At 35.1% G+C, this 17,650-nt stretch overlaps 1 protein-coding gene across 4 annotated transcripts in view; it reads right to left on the reverse strand.

Annotated features, from left to right (window-relative positions):
- SMCHD1 (structural maintenance of chromosomes flexible hinge domain containing 1) overlaps window positions 1–17,650 on the reverse strand; it is a 167,728-nt gene that overhangs the window by 52,018 nt on the left and 98,060 nt on the right. For all 4 annotated transcript variants that reach the window (XR_006195121.1, XM_042909996.1, XM_042909997.1 and 1 more), the window contains exons 35-37: window positions 6,573–6,660; window positions 5,614–5,745; window positions 4,590–4,742 (exon numbers count right to left, since the gene is read on the reverse strand). Coding sequence is in view for 3 of the 4 variants with exons in the window: in XM_042909996.1 (XP_042765930.1) it covers window positions 4,590–4,742; window positions 5,614–5,745; window positions 6,573–6,660 (373 nt within the window). In the remaining variant the exon portion in view is untranslated. The remainder of the gene's footprint in view (window positions 1–4,589; window positions 4,743–5,613; window positions 5,746–6,572; window positions 6,661–17,650) is intronic.

A 17,650-nucleotide genomic window follows, 5' to 3' on the forward strand; every position in this document is an offset into this window, starting at 1 on the left:
TGACAAAGCACAAAAGAATGTCCAATGGAATAAAGACAGTCTCTTCAACAAGTAGTGCTGGGAAAACTGGACAGCGACATGCAAAAGAATGAACCTAGACCACTTTCTTACACCGTACACAAAAATAAACTCAAAATGGATGAAAGACCTAAATGTAAGACAAGAAGCCATCAAAATCCTCAAGGAGAAAGCAGGCAAAAACCTCTTTGATCTTGGCCGCAGCAACTTCTAACTCAACACGTCTCTGGAGGCAAGGGAAACAAAAGCAAAAATGAACTACTGGGACCTCATCAAAATAAAAAGCTTCTGCACAGCAAAGCAAACAATCAGCAAAACTAAAAGGCAACCGACAGAAAGGGAGAAGATATTTGCAAACAACGTATCAGACAAAGGGTTAGTATCCAAAATCTATAAAGAACTTATCAAACTCAACACCAAGAAAATAAATAATCCAGTGAAGAAATGGGCAAAAGACATAAATAGACACTTCTCCAAACAAGTCATCCACATGGCCAACTGACACGAGAAAAAATGCTCAACATCATTCATCATCAGGGAAATACAAATCAAAACCACAATGAGATACCACCCTACACCTGTCAGAATGGCTAACATTAACAACTCAGGCAACAACAGATGTTGGTGAGGATGCAAAAAAAAGAGACTCTCTTTTGCATTGCTGGTGGGAATGCAAGCTGGTGCAGCCACTCTGGAAAACAGTATGGGGGTTCCTCAAAAAATTAAAAATAGAACTACCCTATGACCCAGCAATTGAACTACTAGGTATTTATCCAAGGGATACAAGTGTGCTGTTTCAAAGGGACACATGCACCCCCATGTTTATAGCAGCACTATCAACAATAGCCAAAGTATGGAAGGAGCCCAAAAGTCCATCGATGGATGAATGGATAAAAAAGATGTGATATATATATATACATATGTATATACACACATATATATATATATACACACACACACACACACACACACACACACACACACATATATACACACACACACACACACACACAATGGAGTATTACTTGGCAATCCAAAAGAATGAAATCTTGCCATTTCCAACTACGTGGATGGAACTGGAGGGTAATATGCTAAGTGAAACTAGTCAGCCAGAGAAAGACAAATATCATATGACTTCACTCATATGAGGACTTTAAGAGATGAGATGAACATAGGGAAGGGAAACAAAAATAATATAAAAACAGGGAGGGGGACAAAACATAAGAGACTCTTAAATATGGAGAACAGAGGGTTACTGGAGAGGGTGTGGAAGGGTGGATGGGCTAAATGGGTAAGGGGCACTAAGGAATCTACTCCTGAAATCATTGTTGCACTATGTGCTAACTCATTTGGATGTAAATTAAAATAAATAAATAAATAAATAAATAAATAAATAAATAAATAAATAAATAAATAAGAAATTTCTAGATGACATAAGCAATAAAGAGAATTAGAAAACAACTTGAATAATAGGCTTAGATTATAACCTGAATTAAACAATACACATTCTTTTCAATCAAGTGTGGAACATTTAATTATAATTAACCATTATATTATTGTTATATTAACAAATAACTAGTCTTGTTCTGAGCCAGTATTTCCTAAATGTCCATATTGACGAGAACTACCTGCTTGTTACATCAGATTCCAGAGCCCCTATCTTAGACCTAATAAATCAACAGCTGGGCCAGAAGCCAAGAAGGACTTGAGAGTTTTCTGTTTATTCAGTGGGATATTAGGAACCTCTAGTGGAAAGTCATATGAATGACATGAAGCTTAGATTCTATATATGCAGCTGCAAGGGAATAGCTTAAGTCACCATCTTAACCTCATAAATGTGTACAGCCAGAGTAGCAACTTCAAATGCCTACAAGGGGAGGGGAGGTCAAGGAAACAAGACAAAGGTAAGTGGGCTAGGTGTATTCTTCCAACACAAACCTACTTTGCACATTCAAAATGTTTTCTTTGTCTTTCAACATGTGGCTTTCATTACCTAATTTGTGTTAGGGTACAAGAAAATTTCACTTTTACTCTCTACTATAACAAAAATAAAAGAACAAGTGTGAATATAAGTAACAAATGACAACTGCCCTCAATGTCAAGAGATAAAAAGAAGTGGCATGAATACAAGGGACTGGAAAATCCTTCTGCCCTAAGAGAATCATAGTCCAGTACTGCCAGATCTTTAGAATTCTCCAAATAAATCAGAGATGCAGATCATTATGTAAAACCTCCAGAACTTCAAATACTGGAAACTAATTAAGATGGAAATGCTGTAATGGCCTGTCACTGACAGACTAACCAATACATTTACTGCAGGCCAGGTGCAAGTAGGCAGGCTCCCCAGTTTTAAGCCTAATGTTATTAAAACAATGTAGTATTGGCACTGGATTAGATAAAAAGATGAACACTGGCAACAATAAAAAAAAATACCAGAAAGATGGGGCGCCTGGGTGGGTCAGTCGACTGAGCATCCAACTCTTGATTTCAGCTCAGGTCATAATCCCAGGGATGTGGAATCAAGCCCTGCATATTGGGCTCCACACTGAGCATGCGCATCCTCTCTCTCTCTCTCAAAAATAGATATAGGGGCACCTGGGTGGCTCAGTCAGTTAGCATCTAAATCTTGATTTAGGCTCAGGTCATGATCTCATGTGGGATCCAGCCCTCCTGCATCAGGCTCTGCATTGACACTGCAGAGGCTGCTTGAGATTCTTTCTCCCTCTCTTTCTGCCCCACCCTGCCACTTGCTCTTTCTCTCTCAAAAATAAATAAACATTAAAAAAAAAAAAAAAAATATATATATATATAAGAGGGGCGCCTGGGTGGCTCAGTCAGTTAAGCGGCCGACTTCGGCTCAGGTCACGATCTCGTGGTCCGTGAGTTCGAGCCCCGCGTCGGGCTCTGTGCTGACCGCTCAGAGCCTGGAGCCCGTTTCGGATTCTGTGTCTCCCTCTCTCTGACCCTCCCCCATTCATGCTCTGTCTCTCCCTGTCTCAAAAAATAAATAAAACGTTAAAATAAATAAATAAATAAATAAATAAATGGTGACATTTCAGATTTACAGGTACAGGAAGAATTATTCAATAAATGATACCAAGAAATTTAATGAATTTGAAAAATGTTAAAAACAATCAAAAGATTAATGGCATAAGAGTACTAGGGCAGGAATTGTGGACATAATCCTTTCTTCCACTCCAGTATAAACAAAGCTAAAATCTAAAAAACAAAATCAGGAAACAATCCTTATATACAAAAGAACATGATTATCTGTAATATAAAATTATGAAAATGATGAATATTCCAAAAGACAAAGCATCAAGGGACAATCCTAAAAAGATCAAGAACAAGAAAAATATTCAACCTCACTAATAACAAAATATTTTTTTAAATATAGGAAACTTGGGTTAGAGTTCCAAAAATCATTCATATTTAGGGCTGGTAATATTATGAAGGTAAATACACATTATTTCTGGTGGGAATGTAAACTAAACAGCAATTGGCAATATCTACCTACCAAAAGGCTTAAAATTCTGCCTCCAATTCTACTTCTAGCAATTTCTAAAACAAATAATCAGACATACGCAAAAGGATGTACACAGAAGAAACCTGATGAAAGCATTGTTGATAACAAGCTTTGGAGAGCAACTAAATTTCCACTTAGGACTGATTAAATTATGATCATAATAAAATGACATAAGTTTATACGTACTGATAAAATATGCCATGCATGTGTTAAATAAAATTTTTATAAAAGCACAGTTTTATATTAATGAAATTTTATACCCTACTCACGTATATAAATAATATACACATGGGGTATCTGTGCAGTGTTTGTATATATACAGAAAGTCTGTAAGGTAAGTCTCACTAAACTGCTAATCAACATTATCTCTGAAGGGTGATTAAATAGTGACTGTTTTTGAAGTTTCTGCACTGTGTATTTTTTATACAAGTAAAAGTATTTCCATTTTGAAAAAGAAAAGTAACAAAGATAAGCTTTTTATAAAATTTTTTCTAGATATGTATACATTTTTTAAATATTTATTTTGAGAGAAAGAGAGAGAGCACAAGCGGCGGGGGGGACAGAGACAGAGAATCCCAAGCAGACTCCATGCTGTCAGCCCAGAGTCCAACTTGGGTTCCATCTCAGCAACCGTGAGATCATGACCTGAGCCAAAATCAAGATTCAGATGCTTAACTGACTGAGCCCCTCAGGTGCCTTGATATATGTATTTTTTTACCTGGGCTATATTATATTCTATTTCTATCCACAGAATGGTAACTTTTCAATGAAACACGAATATATTATCACCAAAGCTAAAAATCCCTACAATCAGAGAAAAGAGTCATCCATAGGGAAAAAGAGGTTCTTGCTTATAGTAAGAATGATCCTGGATCCAATGTGTAATAGCTTACAGCAAAATCACAAAGTATTTCCACTGACTTTTCAATTTAATGCTATACTTAGAACATCTTCACAGTTATATACACAAAAGAACGGGTATTTAACTCTGTGGTTTATAATATTAAATACAGAAATATTATCTACCAGAAGACATAAAAATTACCGTGATTTCGGCTGAGCCTTTCACAAAGGGAAATTCCAGCGTTCTAACTTTCCCAATAAAGAGTGGTGTATCTGTATCTTCCTCATTAGAACCTTTAATTGTAGCTACTACAGTGCCAACCAAATCAATTCCAGTTTGATTATTGTAGTCATCCTTCAAGTAAACAAAAGATAAATTAGAAGAACTGGTAAGGAGATTAAATCCAGAAAAGGAAATGAATGTATCAGAAATGCAATATAAACTCTAAATATCTAATTATCATCATCCTTCTTACTCCAAACACAGAATTCAGTTCTCGGATTAAGAGCTCCACAGGCAGAAAATAATCTGAGAAGCTGTAAAAGAACCAGAGGCTTCCATCTAATATAATGATTTATAACTTTCTATATTAAAAGGACTCCCATTTTAAAATTTCACCTTGTCTTTTACTTTTATTCATCTATTGATCTAGGAAGAGAAGAATGATTCACCCGTCTAAAACAGCAAAAAACTTTCTGAAAGGAGTTAAGTATCCCACCAGCAAAATTTTCCATAAAGGTGAAGTCGGCTACTGTGTTTTACATATTTTTGTTAATATTCTCAGCAGCTCTATTGCTGCTTACTCTCTCGGTAGTAAGAAGCTTTAAAGAGCTCATTGTGATCAATCATCAGAGCAGATCTCTCAAAAATAATTATTTCCTTCTGTCCCAATAGTGAAATGGACACTGAGGAATCAATTTACTTCACACATATTCATAATACATACATACATGAAAGAAAGGTATGTATTAGGAAAGGTAGGCAAATTCCTGCATTTTTGAGTCAGTCCTACTTAGTATATCTGGATATATTTTACGTATAATGTTACACATTCTCTGTATTCAAATACAAAGGTGTTTATAAACATTTCATTCACCCACACAAATTTTCCATATTATCTTAAACTGAATAATTAAGGTCTAACTCTATAAGTAACTATTCTGCACACTGAAACTAGAAATAATTTTTCTTATTCTTTGCAATTTCGGAAGTAAATAAACATTACCGTAATAATAAGATGTAAATCTTTGGCCAAGGTCCTACTGGCAACTGAACGAACATTTGAAACAGCTGGTGTAGCTGGCTGGATTTTAGGAACTAACTTCACAGGTTCATTAGGTAGAACATCAACTATAATCTTACAAAACAAAAGCAGCATTGTGATGAATAATATATTGATGGTTTAGTATTTAAGAGTAAGACAAGAAATAATGCTAGTATATACTAAATAAAATGAAATGTTACCTTCTAAAATAGATTTTCTTATCTCCTAAACTTGGAATCAACTTACTTTTTAAATTCAGAAAAGATAAATTTTTGCATGTTAACAGTCATCTAAGAACAAATTTAGGGGGATTTAAAAATACAGACAATTTTGGGGGCACCAGGGTGGCTCAGTCAGTTAAGCGTCTGACTCTAGATTTCGATTCAGGTCATGATCTCAGGGTTTCATGAATTTAAGCCCTGCATGGGGTCTGTGCTGACAGCGTGGAGCCTGCTTGAGATTCTCCCTCTTCCTCTTCTCCTCCCTCACTCAACTCTCTCACAATAAATAAACTTTAAAAAAAAAAAAGCAGATTTTTAAAAATTTAGTACACTAAGATATTGAATGGAGATGATGTATATCAAAATTACTTTAAATTTCATTATTCAGAATTACTAGTATCTAAAATGTTATTAACTGAAAAATTTTCATGTATGGTTGATAGAAGTAACCTTATCATGATAGACACTAAAATGCTTACTGGAGTCTTTGAAATAAAGAGAAATGGAAAAAGGAACTTCTACATCAGGTCATATTAATGAACATAATTTAAATATATTCTTTTCTAATAGTCCTGAAAATTGCACTATTTATACTTTGCATCCAATAATTAATTCACTTTTAAAACAAAACCTTTTCATTCCTACACTAGGCAAGAAAATGTAAAGCTAACTATAGTATACAAAAAGAGTTAAGCAAACCTGTTCACTGTTAAGAATATTTGCTTTATCCATCATAAAACCAAACTGGATACAATAGGTCCCCACTTTGTTAGGAATTGCTTTATCCCTAAGTTAGAAAGAAAGAGAAGATCACTGACAACTTTTAATTAAAAAGAGAAGGAATTCAAAGCATCAACATTTTCTGTTCCTTCCACAAAATGCATACAAAAACAATTGCTATTACTAAATTTGCCTTCATTCAACAAATATTTCCCATAATATCAAGCTTTACTTCAGGTCTGTCTTACCTGGGTATTCTTTCTCAAAATACCCAGAAACGAAGCTCTGGATATGGCAAAAGTTCACAAGAACAGGAATATAAAGCTGACAAACTAGTAAACACAAAAATGTTGAGTTATGTGTCAAGTGAATTTTGCCTTGTTTCTACAAAATCCAACTCACAGTTTTATATTTCAAAATTATAGGATATCCTGATCTTTTTATATTACTGTTTTCCTTTCAAGCACCATTCTAAATATTTTACATATAACACAAGGCATTCACTATGACTTACTTATCAATAAAGAGCTCAGTACTTAATAAGAGGTACACATACTAGTATGCTTTGATCACACCTAATGAAAGCAAAAACATGAATAACATTTTCTGGTATAACTTGCATGATATGTGCAACACGGCTCTAGATCTCTAAGGTGGCTTTTGCATGTCATTCACATTCTCAAAATACTGGATAACGGAGTAAAAAAGAACAAAGGCTTTGAATATGTATCTGTACTGAAATCCCAGAACTGCAATATATATGAAAACTTGCAGAAAATAATCTATGTCACGTTTCTCCAAGAGAAGAATTCCTAATAAAGTCATAGTAAGACTGAAACAAGACCTCTGCTTCCAAATGGCAGACAAACTCTTCCTGATGAAGACAAGCATATCTTATTTTTATTTTATTTTTTAAAGTTATTTTTTAATTCCAGTATAGTTAACACACAGTGTTGTATTAGTTTCAGGTGGACAATATAGTGATTCAAAATTCAACACATTACTCAGTGCTCATCATGGTTAGTGTACTCTTAATCCCCTTTAACTATTTCACCCATACTCCCCATCTGCCTCCCCTCTGGTAACCACCTGTTTGTTCTATGTTTAAAGGTCTGTTTTTTTCGTTTGACCCTTTCCCCCCTTTTCTTCATTTGTTTTGTTTCTTAAATTCCACATATGAGTGAAATCATATGGTATTTGTCTTTCTTTGACTTATTTCACTTAGCATTATACTCTCTAGATCCATATGTCTTGATATTTAAACAAGTGTATTTTAAAAGGCATTTGCTTGAAGATGTTAAAGAGATAACAAACAAAAGTGAAAAATAACTCAACAGGATATAAGATAGCATGGAGATCCTGGGAAGGGAGTTTCACATTTAAGGCTGCTTTAATCAATCCTGGGAACACATCCTAGGCATAGAGGTGAACCTAGTCAGATAGGCTTCCAAGGGAAAAACCACTCAGCTTTGAATCATGTCAATCTCTGAATGTGGACTTAAATGATAAAAAGACTGCTACTGGCCCAAATAACAGAAGCAAATGTAAACCCAACCTGGAGAAAGAAAACGCCTGACACTTCAAATTATTTCCATAAATATTCATAAACAAAATGTATGGTAAACAATAAAAAACAGGTACATAAAGAGGCAAGAAAACTAGAATGAAAACCGACAGAAGCAAAAGACCACTGAAACAGACCAAAAGGAACTTGAGACAGACTTTTAATAAACTCTGGTTACTGCTTCTTAGGATAATAAAAGACAAGACTGGGAATTCCAACATAGAACTGGACTTCAAAAAGCAAAAACAAAACTAAACTAATAATGCCAAACAGAAATTATTTATTCAAAGATGGGTTTAACAGCAAACTGGATACACTGAAGGTATTTCAGAAGAAAATATCTAGAATGAAGGGAGACAAAAAAAAAAGAGTGGCAAATAGAGAAAAGAGGATGAAAGACTGAGAATGATGTAAGGACTAATATGCCAGAAAAAAGAAGAAGGAAAGAATGAACAGAAGCCTTATTTGATGAAATGGCTGATAGTTTTTATAGGCTTTGATTTTATGGTCTTTGAGTTTGAAAAATTAAGTAGAATAAATAAAAAGAAATCCATGAATAGGCATGTCATAGTAAAATTGTTGAAAACAAAACTTAAAGCAACCAAAGAAGAGTGGAAATGATTACTTTTCAAGATAAAAATAAGGCTGACAGCTTAACTCAACGTAAACAACAGGACAGTGAAGGCTGGCTTGAAAGTACTGCAAGAAAGAACTGCCCATCTAGAATATCATTTCTAAGAAAAATACTCATCTAGTACGAAGGTGGAGTAAATATATTTTCAGGTAAAAAAGAGACAATTCATCGCCAGATGTACACTAGAGGAAATACTAAAGTAACTTCCTCAGATGCAAAACCTGAGTGGAAGATTAACAGAATAAATGAGTTAGTAAATCTAAATGAACACTATATAAACTAATACTGTATTCATAGGCTTGACATATACAATAATGAAGGCATTTAAGTTGAGAGAAATGGTGTTTAAGTGTTCTAAGATCCATGCAGGCCAAAGAGAGGGCAAAAAATGCAAAGTGTCATCACACATTGCTATAGGATGCCAACTATGCATGCTGAAATCGCTTTTAAAAAACCCACTTACAGAATAGTAAGATCGTATAACTACCAAGTTAATGAGAAAAAACAATAACTAAAAACACTTAATAAATTCTAAAGAAAAAGGAACAAAAAGTAGGAGGATCAAATAAACAGGTTGAGTCAAAAGCAAGTGCTTTCAGTTATTATTTGTAAGATCTAAACTTTTCATTTAAAAGATTATTTTAAAAAACAACTATAATGCCATCTATAAAAGATCACTTAAAATATAAAGATACAAAAGTAATGAAAAAAGATATTTATCCAAAAACTCTCATGATCCCTAAGGTGGCTTTTGCAGGTGACTTATATGGAAAGTTGGTATACTGTTATTAAAGTAGATTGCCAAGCAAAAAGCATCACTAGAGAAAAAAGGTGAATACTTCATAATGTTAGCAAATTCAATTGGCCAAAAAAACATAATAATGTAAATATGTATGTAAATATTAACATAGCCTAATAAAATGTGTGAACACTAACAGAACTAGGAGGCAAAGTAATTCCGTACTCATAATGGGAGATTTGCAACACTGCTTAAAAAATACACCTACACAGGGGTGCCTGGGGGACTCAGTTGGTTAAGCGACCAACCCTTGATTTTGGCTCAGGTCATGATCTCACAGTTTGTGAGATCAAGCCCTGTGTTGGGCTCTATACTGACAGCAAGGAGCCTGCTCAGGATTCTCTCTCTCTCCTCTCTCTCTCTCTCTGTTCCTCCCCCACTCGCGCTCTATCAAAATAAACATTTAAAAATATATATACAGTAAAACCTTATTTTGTGAACATAATTCATTCCAGAAACATGCTTGCAATCCAAAGCACTCGTATATCAAAGTGAATTTTAAGAACCATTGGCTCAGTTGTGATTATTCGGCATCACGTACTACTTGTATTGCAAAACATCACCTGTTTATCAAGTTAAAACTTATCAGAAATGTTTGCTTGTCTTGCAGAACACTCTCCAAAAAAGTTACTTGCAATCCCAGGTTTTACTGTATATAGAAAAATTAAAAATATAGAAAAAAATTAAACGTAGAAAAATGAAACACAAGGATTACCAAATTTTGAATTAATGAACATAACACTGTACTTCACATGCAGTGTTTATTATTTTCTAGTGTACATATTTACCAAAATTGACCATATGCACATACAACAAAAACAATTATCAATTAGTTTCAAAGAAATGGAATTATATAAGGTAGGCTCTCTGATCACAGTGGAATTAAGCCAGAAATCAGCAACAGAAAAAGAATAAGAAAATCCCCAAATTCAGAAATTAAAAATATACTTCTAAAGAATAGCCATGGGTAGAAGATGAAATCACAATCGAAATTAGAAAATATCTTGATCCAAATAATAATAAAAATACAATGTAAAAAAACTTGCAAAATTTATACCTCTACATGTATAAACACATATATTTAAACTAAGTATTTATAGTCACATATATGTATATACAGGCTGAAAATAAGCATGTTAAGCAGCAATCCTAAGAAGTTTTAAAAAGGCAAAAGTTGGTTCTTCAAAAACACCTACAATATTTACATCTCCTGGTAAGATTACTTGAGTAACAAAAAATAATGTGAACAATGGGAGATCACTATAGATCCTACAGGCATTAAAATTGAATTATGAACGAATTGTTAAATTAACATAAAGAATGACAAATTGAAAACTGTAAGTTACCAAAACTGACCAAAGACAACAAGGGAATATAAATATTCATTTAACTGCTGAATTTGAAGAAACTGAATCCATACTACAACCTTCCTCCCCAAAACTACAGGCACAGATGTCTACACTAATGAAATCTACCAAACATTTAAGGAAGAAATAATGACTCTCACACAAGATCCAGAAAATAAACCAAGACTTAGGGCCCACTTCTCCCTGCTACTTTAGTGAGGCATTCATGACCTAGATACTAAACCTAAAAAGAACATTTAAGAAAGTGTAGGCAACCCTGACTCATTAATGTAGATGAAAAAATTCCAAACAAAATATTAGCAAAACAAAACGGTCAATACATAAAAGAGGTTATGCATCATGATGAAAATGGATTTACTCCAGTGATACAAGACTGGCTGGCTGAACATTCAGAAAATTAATGTTCTGTAAAATTCAGCACATTAAAAAGGAAAGGAAAAATATCACATATTACCTCAATAGATGATAAAATCTAATGTCAATCCATAATAAATAGAAATTCTCCTACTAATGATTAGAAATGAACAAACTGCTAAATCTATCTACCAATGAAATTAGGAACTGGGGATGAATTAGAATGACCACTCTCATCATATCTAAAATTTTACTGTAAGTCCAAGCCAGTTAAATATGGCAAGAAAAAGAAAATGCACAATGACTGAAAAGTAATAAACCTATCATTATTCACAGGCGTTGATGTGCATCTATTCTGAAATCCCAAAGAATCTATAAACAAAACTGGAGATTAAGGAATTTAGGAGAGATGTTGGCTACAATGTCAATAAACACAAGTGAACTGGATTTCTGTAACCAACAACAAACGTAAAAAACGTTAAAGGATGTTGTCTACGATAGCATCCAAAATATCAATGATCTTTATCTAGACATTATGCAAAATGAAATAAATCAGACAGACAATTACATATACTCTATTATTTCACTTATATGTAGAATCTAAAAAACTCAAACTCGTAGATACAAAGAACAGATTGGTTGTTGCCAAAGGTAGGAGCTGGGAGATGGAGGAAATGGATCAAGGTGGTCAAAAGGCACAAAGTTTCAGTTAAAAGATAAGTAAATCCTTGGGAAGAAATGTGTAGCATGGTGGCTACAGTTAACAATACTGTAGCGTATATTTGAAAGTTGCTAAGAGAGTAAATCTTAGAAGTTTCCACCACAAGAAAAAAACTTTGTAGTTATTTAAGGTAATGCATGTTAACCAAACTACCATGGGAAACATTTGGGTGGAGATATATATCTACCTTGAATCAGTGTTATATACCTGAAACTAATACAATGCTATATGTTAATTATATCTCAATAAAATTGAAAAAAAAATCACCTATTTAGGTATTCATCTAAGTAAAGATATAGGACACTTTGATTCAAAATAGTGCAAAATGATACAGAGAAACTAAAGAAAAAATAGAGGAATATGACATATTAGTAGACTGCAAGATTTTCCCAAATTTCTACCAAAAAAATCCCCACAGCTTTTGTTATTAAAATTGTATTTGGTATTTGAACTTGGTAATATGATTCTGAAATTCATATGGAAAATTAAGGGCCAAGATATTCAAAAAGAACAAAGTTACAGGGCTTGTTCTATAAGATATCAAACTTATCAAGAAGTACGGTATGGTAAAATATAGACAAACAGGTGAAGAAATCAAAATAGGGAGTCAGATGCACACAAATATGGACATATGATTTAAAATAAAGATGGCACAGTGGAACAATGATCTCAATAAAAAATACAGACACAACTATTTATTCATACATAAATTAAAAAAAAAAACCTGACCTGTACTTATACCTCATACATTAAAAATATTAACTCCAAGAATAACTGTACAAAATTATAATAAAAAAGAGTGGACAAAGTTGGGGCACTTGGCTGGCTCAGTCAGAAGAGCATGCAACTCTTGATCTCAGGATCATGAGTTTGAGTCCCACATTGGGTGAAGAAAAGGCTTAAATGAATTAAAAACAAGGAAAGAGTTAGGGTTCCCAAGACCACCCCCAGGTTTGATGATTAAGAGAACTCACAGGACTCTGTTAATAGTCACACTCACAGCTATGATTTATTACAGTAAAAGGATACAAAGCAGTATCAGGAAAGGGAAAAGATGAATAGGCAACATCCAAGAGAGAACATACACAAACTTTCAAGGGTTCTTTTGCAGTGGAGTCACAAAGGACTTGCTTAATTGCCCAGCAACAAGTTATGATAACACACACAAAATGCTGTTAACCAAAGTAATCTTATTAGAGACTCAGCAACCAGTTTTTTATTGGGGGCTGGTCACCTAAGGGTCCTCTGCTTAGTACATCTAAAACTTCCATATTCCCAGAAGGAAAGCAAAGGTTTAGCATAAACCGTATTTGTAGAAGTAATCACCACCACAATAAATCTTGCTACCATCACTTACCATGCAATATTGCTACATATTAACTACATCCTCCTAAATTATAGATTGTATCCTCATGTTTTTATAACTGGAAGTCTGCATCTTTTAATCACTTTTCCCTATTTTGCCCATTCCCCTATATAGCTAAGACTTCTTTTTATTGAGATGAAATTCATTTCAAACAAAATCAACCATTTTAAGTGTACAATTGATTGGCATTTAGTACATTCCCATTGCTGTGCAATTACTATATCTATGTAGTTTTTTTTTTTTTTAATGTGTGACTATATTTAAAAGAATTACTAAAACTTTCCTTCTGATACCCTGGAATGCTAAAATAAGATTCAATTAAAACAAGTTATTTAAATATTTTGGAATACAAATAGCCCAATTACCACATATTTTAATAGATTCATACACTAAAAGATAATTTAGTAGTCTGAAAAGAAGGCAGTATGTGCTTTCTTGGATGTTTAAATGAGTCCCATGCAATAACATGAGTGTACCTTAAAGACTTAAAGTAAAGTTACACAGTATGAGATAAAGACAGTGATGGTATATTTTGTTGTTTGTCATAACATAATAAGCAAACTCAAGACTATTTAGAAACATAGAGGGGCACCTGGGTGGCTCAGTCAGTTAAGCGGCCAACTCTTGATTTTGGCTCAAGTCACGGTCTCATAGTTCAGGAGATCAAGCCCCGCATCATGCTCCAGGCTGACACCTCAGAGCCTGCTTGGGATTCTTTTTTCCCCTCTCTCAGCCCTTTCTTCTCTCTCTCAAAATAAAAATACATTAAAAGGGAAGGGGCACCTGGGTGGCTCAGTGGGTTACGCTTCTGACTTCAGCTCAGGTCATGATCTCAAGGTTCATGGCTTCGAGCCTTGCGTTGGACTCTGTGCTGACAGCTCAAGAGCCTGGAGCCTGCTGCCGATTCTGTGTCTCTCTGTCTCTGCCCCTCCCTTACTCACAGTCTGTCTCTCTCTCTCTCTCTCTCAAAAATAAACAAACATTAAAAAAAATTTAAAAAGAAACATACAGCAATATAACATTGCCTTTACAACAAGTGCACAGTCACAAGATCTTTAACAAAAGTGGAGTGTCTACGAAAGATTTAAAAAAACAAAATGGTCCTTCAATACAGTTAGTTTGGACATATTATTATAATAATCATTTTGACTCTACTGATGATGAGTTAAGGAATTTTAAAAATAAACCTTTTCCAAATCCTTCTCAGGATTTTGAGAAGACAAGGGAAGTAGGAAGCACCAGGAATTGGTCTCCCCTTCCAGACAACAACTGTACTAGCAGAATAGGTCTGATGTAAGTTTGGAACTCTCAAAGTTACTGAAGACTAAGATAGTAAATTACAGTGAATTTCGATCAATTTCAGCTCTTAGCACAGAAGTAACTACTCATTCCCCCCTTCCCAGCCCGATGGCAGGCAGATGTATGTCCTTAGAGCAGTCTATACACAGCTTTTAGGAGCCAGCGTGGGCAAAAAGGACCCTACCCCTCCAAATACTGGGGATCTGTGCTCTGCTGCCTCTGATCACAGAGGAGCAGACAAAAATGCAGACAGCCATTGTTCCTGCCCCAGCCCATACTTTGCAAGCCCCTCATTCTCCAGTTTAAGTAATGCCCAAGGGACTTAAAGGGCCAGCACTCTTTCCTTCTCTTCACTTTCTTTTTCCCTTTTAGGGAACCAGACATTAAAGGACATTCATAAACAACTGCACATATGGGGAAAATTAGAAAGTGACCACACATGCTCAGGGAAAGAATCAGAAAAAGACATGACAAGACTTCAAGTATACACCTAAGACCAATCTGTGACCAACAGCCTGTAACAACTGAAAAAATAAACAAAAATAAAACCCAGCAAACCCCGGGTGAAGAAAGAATATGAATTCCAGAGCTACCACATTATTAGCTTCAAATGTCTAGTTTTAGCCAAAAAAACCACAAGGCAAAGAATCAAGGAAGTATGGGCCATTCAAAGGGAAAAAAATAAAAACAAAAACAAATTTTACTGAAAAATACCTGATGGCAAATATACTAGACAAGGACTTAAAAAACACCTGTCTTACAGATGCTCAAAGAACTGAAGGAAGATGTGGAGAAAATTCAGAAAGTGATGTATGAATAAAATGGAAATATTGATAAAGAAATAGAAAACCTAACAAGAAACCAAAAACAAATTCTGGAGCTAGAACAATAATGAAGTGAAAACTTCACTACAGGTATTCAAAGGCAGATTTGAGCAGGAAGAAGAATTAGTGAACTTGAAGACAATGGATATTACAGTCTGAGGAACAGAAAGTAGAAAAGATTGAATAAAAGTGAACAGAACCTAAGGGACCACTGGGACACTAGCAAGTGTCCTCTCTTTCACCAGAGGAAGAGAGAATATTTTGAAGAATGGCTGAAAACTTAACAAGTTTGATGAAAGACACAAATATATATATAGAATATGCTCAAGATATTCTGCATAAAATGGATTCAAAGATACACACAACAAGACACATTATCATCAAACTTACAAAAGACAAAGAGAATACAAAATAGAATATGGAGAGCAGCAAGAAAGAAGAGAATCATTACATACAAGGGATCCTCAGTAAGCTGATCAGATTTCTCATCAGAAAGTCTCCCCAGAGCCAAAGCATAAGAGACTCTTAAAAACTGAGAAAAAACTGAGGGTTGATGGGGGGGTGGGAGGGAGGGGAGGGTACCTTTTGGGATGAGCACTGGGTATTGTATGGAAACCAATTTGACAATAAATTTCATATATTGAAAAAAAAAAAAAAAAAAGAAAGAAAGTCTCCCCTTCCATTTTTCTCTTTGCATGGGATCAGGCTTTCCCCACTAACTCTTTTCCTTTTTTTCTAGGGTTACTTCAACAAACAAATCAAAAGGACACCTGGTGGAAGGGTTTGCAGAGGACTGACCAGTGTGATAGAGCAGCCAAAACGCAACAACAGATAGCATGCAACATACATCAGAAACACTTCCTGAAGTGGTCAGGCCCTGGACAGTGTATGACCCCTTTTTAATATAGTACTTGCAGGTGCAGGACACATAACAAGCTATTAAAACACACAAAAGACAAATACTTAGCCAAAATGATGAAAGGAAAGAATTCTTCCTTAAAGAAAAAGCAAGAAGAAATGACAGCCACAGAATTGTTCAAAACAGATATAAACAATGAATCTGAACAAAACTTTAGAATAACAGCCATAAGATTAATAGCTGGGCTTGAAAAAAGCATAGAAGACAGTAGAGAATCTATTGTTGCAGAGATCAAACAACTAAGACATAGTCACGATGAATTAAGAAATACTGTAAATGAGATGCAAAATAAACTAGCTACAGTGACAGTGAGGACAGAAGCAGCAGAGAGAACAGGTGAAATAGAAAATAAATGTATGGAAAAAGATGAAGCTGAAAAAAAGAGGGAAAGGAAATTACTAGACCACAAGAGAGAATTAGATAGCTAAGAGATTCCATGAACAAAACACTATCCATATCATAGGAGTTCCAGAAGAGGAGCAGGAGAAAGGGGCAGAAGTTTTATTTGAACAAATTATAGCCGAGAACTTCCCTAATGCAGGGAAGGAAACAGGCATCCAAGTCCAAGAGACACAGAGAACTCCCTTCAAAATCAACAAAAACAGGTCAACACCATGACATATAGTGAAACTGGCAAAACACAAAGATAAAGAGAGAATTCTGGAAGCAGCTAGGGACAAATGGGCCTTAACCTACAAGGGCAGACACATAAGGGTAGTTGCAGACTTGTCCAGTGAAACTTGGCAGGCCGGAAGGGAGTGGCAGAAAATATTCAATGTGCTGAATAAGAAAAATATGCAATCAAGAATCCTTTATCCAGCAACGCTGTCATTCAAAGTAGAAGAGATAAAGGCTTTCCCGGATAAAAACTAAAGGATTTCATGACCACCAAACCAGCCCTGTAGGAGATCCTAAGGGGAATTCTGTGAGTGGAAAGGAGCAAAGACTACAAAGGACCAGAGACATCACCACAAACATGAAACCTACAGATAATACAACAGCGCTACCTCCATATCTTTCAATAATCACTGTGAGGGGCGCCTGGGTGGCTCAGTCGGTTAAGCAGCCGACTTCGGCTCAGGTCATGATCTCGCAGTCCGTGAGTTCGAGCCCCGCATTGGGCTCTGTGCTGACAGCTCAGAGCCTGGAGCCTGTTTCAGATTCTGTGTCTCCCTCTCTCTCTCTGCCCCTCCCCTGTTCATGCTCTGTC

Source organism: Panthera leo, chromosome D3, assembly GCF_018350215.1.
Source record: "Panthera leo isolate Ple1 chromosome D3, P.leo_Ple1_pat1.1, whole genome shotgun sequence".
Classification (NCBI taxonomy): domain Eukaryota; kingdom Metazoa; phylum Chordata; class Mammalia; order Carnivora; family Felidae; genus Panthera; species Panthera leo.